This window comes from Lampetra fluviatilis, chromosome 26 (assembly GCF_964198595.1).
Source record: "Lampetra fluviatilis chromosome 26, kcLamFluv1.1, whole genome shotgun sequence".
NCBI lineage: Eukaryota > Metazoa > Chordata > Hyperoartia > Petromyzontiformes > Petromyzontidae > Lampetra > Lampetra fluviatilis.
The window spans coordinates 6,088,142-6,097,818 of NC_136300.1; the positions used below are offsets into that span (position 1 = coordinate 6,088,142).

Genomic DNA, 9,677 nt, shown 5'->3' on the forward strand with positions numbered 1-9,677 from the left:
AAACGGACTTTGGATGTATTACCATTATTTTAACGGTAAAAAAATGTAGTAAAATAATAAGTAAACAATGAGATCACTCAATAAAAAATAAATTGTCGATCTCCGGTACTATATAAATCATAACATGGTTTCTTCACTAAGTTATTATAACTACGTCAGTTTTTTATATTGTACAGTATAAAAGATAATATGAATTTCCAATACGAATGGTCAGTTATTAAGTGTTAAGAGTATGCAAGAGGAAGTTACGAAGGTTGGGAACGCATCCTCATCGTACTGTTACAAGTTATTCATTATACGAAGTTTCAATATACGAACGTAGCTCCAGGAATGCATCTACTCGTCTATCGATACATTACCGCACAGTGTATGCTGTTACAAGGCACCACGGTGGCGAGATGTTAACTACTTCACTCGGTATACGGGAGGCCGTGGGTTTGATCCCGACCCTGACACCTGCTGTATATTTGAAGTTTGCGTGTTCTCCCGTGGTTGTGTGGATTTTTCTCCGTGCCCTCTGGTTTTCCCCTCCACATGTATTTGGCTGCTATACAATTGCACGCGATAAGCCACTTCGTTGAGCTAACATTTGTGGCCAGGTCGCTTCTGAAAAAGAGCTATATAGCTCAGTGGCCCTTACCTGGTAAAAGAAAAGAAAAATTGCATAAATCTTCTTGGTTCTTTCGGTAAAGTCACGTAGTAGGGAAATAATAAAATAATAAAAATAAAACATAATAAAATAATTCTCACGACGTTTCGGCCACAACGCAAGCAGCCGTCCTCAGGTGAAGACCAGGTCTGTCTCCCCGACAGACCTGAGGACGGCTGCTTGCGTTGTGGCCGAAACGTCGTGAGATTTATTTTATTATGTTTTATTTTCATTATTTTATTATTTCCCTTCTACGTGACTTTACCGAAAGAACCAAGAAGATGAATCCCTGCAGTCACGAAAGCTTGAAATATAAATTGCATACATGTGTGGGAACGAGAGACGCGGATTCGCTGCCGTTTCAGTGCCCCGAATGGCCACCTGAATTCTGTCGAGGAGCGTGGCGGCTGCCGACCAGGCCACGATGGAGCCATCGTTGGAGGAGGACAGGAGCAACTTGGCCTCGTGCCAGAAGACGAAGTGGGTGACCCAGCCCTGGTGCTCCGAGCTCGTCAAGAGCAGCCGCCCCGTCTCGCTCTCCCACCACTTGATCACGCCGTCTGCAGGAGGAGATGATGCGTGCGTGTGTGTGTGAGTGGGGAGCGGTGGTGTAGCGGTTGTGTAGCGCGCTGCGCAACGAACCCGGCAACACGAGTTTGAGTACCGCTCACGGTCAACAACACCAGTGACAATTATCTGAACCGGTCCTGGGCCTCCTCCCCTAGGTCGACTGGGTGGGGAGGGGAGGGTGGAGAGGGGCTGGGTGCGGAGGGTGGAGCTGGGTGGGGGGTGGGAGGGGTGGGGCTGGGTGGGGAGGGGCTGGTCACCCCGTGGTGCCCTTATAAAACTCAACGTTTAACCTACTCACGCCGGCTTGTGCCCGCCCTCACAGTCGGGCATATTTGCGGAATACACCACGCCGCCGTTGACCCTGGCCATTGACCGAGCAACCCAACGTTCCTACCAGCTCCCTCCACAGGAATGTGTTTGAGTTACATCCTCGCTCGGGAACTGATGAGAGGGAAAAGAAGAACCATCCTGTGCCGGGGATTGGGGCTGAGAACTTGACTCCACGGAACTACTTATGTAGTAATTTCATGACCCACGTTTAAAAGACATTTTTATACATCTTCTTGGTTCTTTCGGTGAAGTCACGTAGAAGGGAAATATTCAAAATAAAACATAATAAAATACAATTCTCACGACGTTTCGGCCACAACGCAAGCAGCCGTCCTCAGGTGCTTGCGTTGTGGCCGAAACGTCGTGAGAATTGTATTTTATTATATTGAATTTTTATTCTTTTATTATTTCCTTTCTACGTGACTTTACCGAAAGAACCAAGAAGATGAATCCCTGCAGTCACGAAAGCTTTACATAGAAATTTTTATACATTGCAATACAAAAACATGTTATCATGAATATCATTGGTCGCGAAAGCTTACATGTTAAATCAAACTCTTTTTTTTGTTATTATCAGAGCTGGAATAAGTCAAATTAAGTAATACAAATGTTTAGATTGATTTTATGACATTTTGTAGTTATTCGTGATGGGGTTGAGACAACGACCTTCATCCACTTGAACACGTTGTGGCACAAACCCACATAGAACAAATCCCGGATCTTTGTAATTCCCATGCTGTGCATTTATTTTAGCCCTTTGAGCCACGCTGCCACAAAATTTAGTGTGCGTTATCTGTTTAATGTTCATGATTAATTTATTCCGGAAAGCCTCAATAATTTCTGCGACTCTTTTAAAGGAGGGACCTACATGAGGATATTCTGTTCATTACTTTTTTTCTCATGGGAGAAAATTAGAAAATCCACACATACGAGGGGATACAATTCAAAGTCTCCCACACAGATTGGTAAAGTGGAACGGCTTTGTGAACCCGTCTGATGCATGGCAGTTCGGTGCGCTTCAGAGTTTCGCAAATCCACACAATCCACGCTCACCGCTAAAGCGCTGAATTGCCAATTCTGGCTACCATGCCCCTTACAATTGCAGTGAATGCCGTACTCGGGGCATTATGTGAAAAGCCGAAGTGAGTAAATACATAATCAAACAATTAAATACACAATAAAGGAGTGAATGAGAAGACAAGTGAATGATTTTACTGCACAGCATTACGCATATCGGACAGTGTAAGGAATTGGCCAAACATTCCACGCTAGACCCAGGTAAAGTCTAGAGGCTCAGCGAGGCTTTCCTGATCAAGTAAAATATGTATTACATGTAGAAATACTCTCTCTTTATGGCAATACTGACAAGAGAAAATTGCATGTAGATGTAAAAACCATAGTATGGAAATGTCTGTCAAAACAAAAATCCACTTGCCTTGCTTTGTTGTCTATGTTACTCTGCGTGCCTTGCTTATCACAGCGTTTTGGAAATTTGCAACGGAGATTATTAGTGCCAGGGACTCATTAGTGCAAATGGAGGCTTTTATTTGTGAGCATGAGGATCATTTGAGGCTCAGCCCAAAAATCTCTCCAGACACATAGTTAGCCAGTAAATGAGTATCGTGGCGATGTTTTCCTCATCGGCATTTTCTCTACGAACGCAGAGATTACTTAAACAGCAAGCTGCCTTAGGCGCCTTTTAATTGGCATTATGTTAGATGGTTGTTATTTGCCTTAATTAGCACCTCCGATTAGCACGGTTGGCTACGTACGGTGCGAAAGAAGGTCATCATGCATAAATAATTGGAGCCTAGGAGGCAGTGTTAACAATAACAATGACAAGGGTGCTGCTTTGCATTGATACAGTACTCAATTACTATGTGCGAATCACCCAGAATGCATTTAATCTCATCGGATCTTGGAAGACGAGCAGGGATGAGTATTGCTTGGATGAGCGCTCACCATGCATAAAATAGGTGTTGTTAGCTGCTGCGGGGCTACGTGAGCAAATGCAATGTTGTACTCTACTATGCCCCCGTGTCTGTGCCCCCCACATTTCCACATCTGCACTGGCCATTGTGGTGCAGTATCGTCAAATAGCCCCCACAACCGACATGTCATGGGAAGGATCTCATCCAGCAGTAGATTGATGAAAGGACTGTATATGTACATATATTATTTCGGATGAAAAAATAAACACATACAGGGTGAAATTTGATGATTGTGTTGCAGTCGAAACGTCGTGAGAATTGTATTGTTTTATATTTTTATTATTGTATTATTTCCCTTCTACGCGACTTTACCGAAAGAACCAAGAATATACATACAGGGTGCTTCAAAAACATGTTAACACTTACATTGGACGCTCGTTTTTAATGGAAAAAGAACGGATAATACACTGCAGCACGATAACAAATGGAATGTTAATAACTTCAAAAAGTCAAAGAGTCTCCCACTTGTTCCGCCATCATTGTCAACGCGTAGCCTGGAATCTTCTCCAGGTGGTCTCCAGAGCCCAGAGGCACATTTCTTGTGGTGTTGTTGCAAATTCTTAGAAGTGTTAATATTTTTTTTAACCATCCTGTATATAGATGTAGTGACATCGCCGATGTCACTGATGAATGCCGGCTCTAGCGAGGCACGGCGTGCGATGTACCATCATCGCGGACACCCCGTAGGTGGGTGTAGTACCAGCCCTAGAGGGGGCTCGGTGAGCTCTGGGATAGCGCTCAGTGGCACCATGCGTGGCGTGCAGTGCTGACCCCTACAGGAGGGAGAGTGGGAGTGTCAGCCTTGGGATGAGGTTACCCTCGGCCAGGGGTGGGGAACCTTTTTTCTGCCAAGGGCCATTTGGATATTTATAATATAATTTGCGGGCCATACAAAATTATCAACTTAAAAATTAGCCCGTTATATTTGGTCAAACATTTTATTAACTCACCCCTAATGCGATGGCTGGAACTGCTTCTCTTTGGTGAGGCGTGTGATGTTAGCTGGTTTTGATGATGTTGCTACTCGCAACTGCTTTTCCAGGTTTGCTCCTAGATTTATTTAATCTCGAGTCCTGCCTGCGGTTGCCTTGGCAGGGCCAGAAGAAATGATTTTGCGGGCCTTATACGGCCCACGGGCCGGACGTTCCCCACCCCTGCCCTAGGCCAGGAGACTCTGGTTGACCCTGGAAGGCACGTGACAAGTAAGATCGACACAGGGGCCCCAGACGGGGGCTAGGGGGTGGTCACGTGTCAGGGTGAGATCCTACGGGAAGGGTCGAGAAACGACAAGAGGTTTCTGGAAGGTGGTCGTGGCCACGGGCGGGGCAAGCCACGACCAGGGAGCATATAAACCGGGACCCCACAGGGACCGGGGTTCTGCGTTGCTGTTGTCATCCGAAGATCTACGATCTACATTCGACGTCCAAGAATAAGTAACCAACATGTGGACGAGGACCCAAGCCAGGGTCCTGTCAGTTGTAGCTACTCCCAGTAGCGAGCGTAGTAGGCCTGGTGGTCCACCACCATAGGTTATCTGGTAAAAGGGCAGTAACCCCTTTGTGTTAATGTGTTGGTGTTAATAAATGTGTTGCCTCCAAAGAGTACGTCTGCGACTCAGTTGAATCCACTACAACTAATCCACTACATATACACCAATAAAATCGTTAGATATGAATGGCAGCTATGCCCAAGGGCGTCGTTACCTGAGCACAAAGATGTTTCAGAAAATATAATGGCATTCGTAATCATTCGGAGAAAATGGAAATTTACGGCAGTAAGTTAATCAATTTCAGATGATGTATAAAAAAAAACTAGGGCCTTTCCATTGACACACACTGGCCTGTACGCTGTCTGAAAACATCTTCATGTATAAAGAACTACAGACCTTAGAAAATAGTTGCCTTCCGTCTTGTCTATCATTCCTTAGCGATTGTGAGATGCACTTTGCACGAACGACGGACAATGCTACATATAAAACTAAACGTTGCTATTGTACATTAATCATCAACGTCAAGTACCATTCAGCGTTTCTACACGTGCTGTTGACACGAGTTCCCTCCCCCTCTTCTGACATTTATCTACCTTCTCTGTTCAAGATACTGTGCAGTATTGTCAAATCCCATTGTGCCAAGACTCAAACAACGAGACTTACCCTTGCAGAATTTTTTTGGGCAATGCTGCTGCGTTATTAATAGTGTAGTAATAGCATAATTAACTAAAAACAACTCAATACACTCTTCAGCAACACTACATTAAAATAAACGAGATTTGTTCGTGCACGAAATAAGTGACAAATCTTGACTTAAGACCCAAAGAATATCAATAAGTGACAAGTTCAGTTTTCAGAATTACAAGGAAAATTACTGAATAAAAAGGAAAATGGATGTAAATAAAATTATTCTTGTTTGCTCAAAAAAACCCACAAGATCATAAAATGGCCCTCCATGACCTGTCAGCCACATACCTAAACGTATTATTGGTTCTTTCGGTAAAGTCATGTAGAAGGAAAATTATAAAAATAAAACAATAAAATGCTCACGACGTTTTCGGTCGCGATTAATACACACACACACCACTTTAACCGGCTCATAAACATTAAATTGCCACAACAGCAGCCAACGATACCTGCCTGGCCTTTCTCCCACATCGTTAACATTGAAAATGGTTGCATTCATGTGACCTCTTAATTCCTTTTACAATTCGCTTTAGAAAAAAACACATGGCATCGTCATTATCTGTGATGTATTTCCTTGCAGCAGTTTGGCCCATAGAGATGGCAAACAAACATGTTATCTTAAATTTCTGCAAAGCTATATCCGGTTGCAGTCCACAAAGTAATAAAATGGACCATATAGCAAAAGACTGCAGTCTGCTCTCACGTCAACAGGGCAATAGCACAACGACTCTCTCCTGAAGCTCTCTCATTGTGGCTAGCAGACCTCGACATTAGCATTTAGCCCCTGAACATATAACTGCTGCCATCTGCAATAATCGTAATAATAATAATACGATTTTTAGGAAACACTGCACAAAATTATTTTGCGTTTTTTTTGTTAATTTCTTTACTTATTGCCACGTGTCTTTTTTTTTTACATTGGCTGCCACATAGCTGGTTCTTAGCAGAGACAAATGTAAAGAAAGCGCAGAGTCGTTTACCCTGGTGGCCCGTGAGGATCTCCCGTCTGCAAGGGTGGTATCCCAGGGCGGTGATGGCCCCTCTGTTGTGCGTGTCCCGCGACACGAAGTGGAGCTGCATGGCCATGGCTGAGAACACAAAGCTTTCGCTAAATCCATCTGTACGGATGTTGGGAAAATAAAAACATTACCGGTGATTTGTTAAAAAAAATGCTTATCTTTACAAATGTCACTGCTTTGCTTTTATTGAACCGCAGTGTTTGTGCACTGTGTTTATCTGAGATGTTAAACACTGCCTGGCTGGTAAGCTGTGCTGTAGTCAAGGCTACAGATGCCTTGGAGACGCATTTATTACCACGATTTGGGCTCACTCCCTACAGCAAATGTGAGCAGGCAAATGCCCCCTCTGAGCTAGGGGGCTCGGTTAGTGCATTGTGATGAAACAGGATCTTGTCGCGTGCCTGTGTGCTGTGTGCCAGGGGCGTCAATGTGTAACCGAGTTGTACGTGTGCATGTATGTTGAACTTCTTTCGCACCGTATGTAGCCAACCCTGCAAATCGGAGGTGCGGGTTTGCTGCACTATGGTGCATTCGTAACTTGTGCGTGTGGATTTCACCATTGCCAATCACTCAGAATGTGTCTGATGTTGTCACATGTCAGATTCTGAGCAAGGGTTGATCCTGGGTAGTGTTTAAGGTGAGCGAATATACTGTACCGCTACGGTGTGGGCAATGCAGCAACACGCATAATTGTTGTACTGTACTTGTGTGCTCACCGTATTCAACAAACCCCATTGACCGGATTGGTGAAGTATGGTCGAATAACCCCCACGGGGAGGATCTCATCCAGAAGTGGATTGACAACCAGCTTTGCATGTCATTGTATTTATACCACGTGTTAGGAATTGGTTTCACTGAAACAAAGTTATGGTTTATTCATGGAACATTTCACATGCACTACGTTGTTCACAACTTAAAATCTATTGCAATCCAGTACGTCACAATTTCGTTATTGTGCTGTAATCTGGAGATAATCTGGCCCGAGCCGATTTGGGAAATTTCATTATTTATTATAATTATTTAGCATTTAATTATGTTTGTAATATTTGCGATTTCTCATGTGAGTTGTTTTAGTTCTATTTACTTAATATTTTTGCTTGTCTTTTGTGGCCCAGATCCCTCTTGCAAATGAGACCCACCCTTGCATCTTGAGTTCTCAACCTGGATAAACAAAATAAACTTGAAAACTTTAATAACACAAAGTGTACAAAACTCCACGTTACTTATGTCTTATTAAAAGCAAACCCTCCACGCAAAAACAAAGCATAAAATGGACGTTTCGGGAAATGGTCTTTCTTGACAGCACTTAGAGAAAGAACAGAGTCAATCGTATTAGTATATGTTATTCGTATATATGGTTCGTATAGTCTACACAATACACATAGCACACATCATATGTGTCTACTCCACAGGAGGCTCTAAGACTGTTGGGGCAAGTGCTGTTTGCGAGCACCTATGAAGACACACGGAGGGGGTGGGTGCCCAGCACCGCGGCCGGCCGAGTTGCGAAGTGTACACGTAACACCAGGTAATCGTTTGCGGCTGAGTCGACCTAGGGGAGGGCTAGGACAGGTGGCTCCCAGAGACACACAACAACCGCCATTCGCCACTAAGTGGCGGTGACGTGACCACGACGCTTGTGCCAGGCTATGTGCACCTTGAGGCCACGTGAAGTGTCGAACGCCTGCTGGCAGGAGGTCACGGGGCAGACCCAGGTGCCATGGGTCGACTGACTGAGACGAGTGGCTGATGCACCACCTGTGCCCCCGACTGTTCCAAATTGCTGTGCTTTAGCCACCCGGCGCTCCGCTCGTTGTTGTGAGCATCGCTCCTCCGCCCTCCGTTGTTGTTGGAGGGCGTCTGCCTCCCAACTGCCCAGTAGCGTCCTTCACGAGCCTCCTCCACAGAGGCCGATCTTGACACCGCTGGTACCGGTGATCGGCAAGTCCACTCAGCTCCACGTCCTCCCGTACCACATCACTCCATCTCTTCTCTAGCTCGTGCCGCGCCCGTTTAGCCCCCTCGATCCGGCCGAACAAAAGCTGTTTAGGCATGCGGTGGCTGGGCACGTGGGCTACATGATCCAGCCAACGCAGCCCTGCCTGCCAGAGGAGCTCACCGATGGGACTTTGTCCAGATCTTTAAAGGATTTGTGAGCTCCTCACCCAATCCAGCCTGGTTAAACCCAGGATGGATCGTAGGCAGGCCAGCCTAAATGTTTCTAACTGGTGAAGTTGCTCCATTAGGGGGTCCACGTTTTGCAAGCGTAGAGAAGGGAGGGAATGACTGTGGCCGAGAAGACCTGAAGCTTCGTGCGGAGCGACAGACCAGGTAGCTTCCACACAACGATGAAAAGATATTGCTGCTCGACTGATTCGGAGTGAGACCTCTGCTGTTAAACTGGAGCCGGTCATAAGCACATTGCCCAGGTATGGGAAACTCTCCACTCTCTCCACTACTGCCCCATCACCGATTGGGAGTTGTGGGGGTGGAGTGTCCGATGGTACAAAATACCCAGACAGGTGCTTAGTTTTGGTGGGGCTGATGGTAAGGCCCCACCTCTTGGTGGCACGCTCCAGTCTCAGCAGCAGCGTCTCCAACTCCTCCTCTGAATGAGCAGCTATTACAAAATCATCGGCATACATAACGTGGTTGACCAATAGGGAGCCATCCCTTGATCGCACCCGGGCATCGATCAGCCTCCCATTATATCTGTACCAAATGGAAATTCCCCCGGTACAGCTACTGAAGGCTTCACGAACTACGTGGTCGAAATAGATGTTAAATAATGTGTGAGCCAGAGGACATCCCTGTCGCACCCCAAGGTGTACAGAGAAAGGCTCTGACACTTAGTTTTACCCGGGCCCGCTCACCATCATTAAGGTCCTTAATGATTGTGAGCAGAGGGTCAGGGACTCCGAAAGCACGAAGAACAACCCAGA

The 9,677-nt window shown here is 45.5% G+C and overlaps 1 protein-coding gene across 1 annotated transcript in view; it reads right to left on the minus strand.

The window, feature by feature from the left end:
* Positions 1–6,973, minus strand: part of LOC144942137 (uncharacterized) — a 34,592-nt gene extending 27,619 nt beyond the window's left edge. The window contains exons 1-2 of the mRNA XM_078868897.1: positions 6,697–6,973; positions 1,031–1,209 (exon numbers count right to left, since the gene is read on the minus strand). Of these exons, the coding sequence (XP_078725023.1) occupies positions 1,031–1,209; positions 6,697–6,802 (285 nt within the window). The 5' untranslated portion in view covers positions 6,803–6,973. The remainder of the gene's footprint in view (positions 1–1,030; positions 1,210–6,696) is intronic.
* Between the last annotated feature and the right edge of the window lie 2,704 nt (positions 6,974–9,677).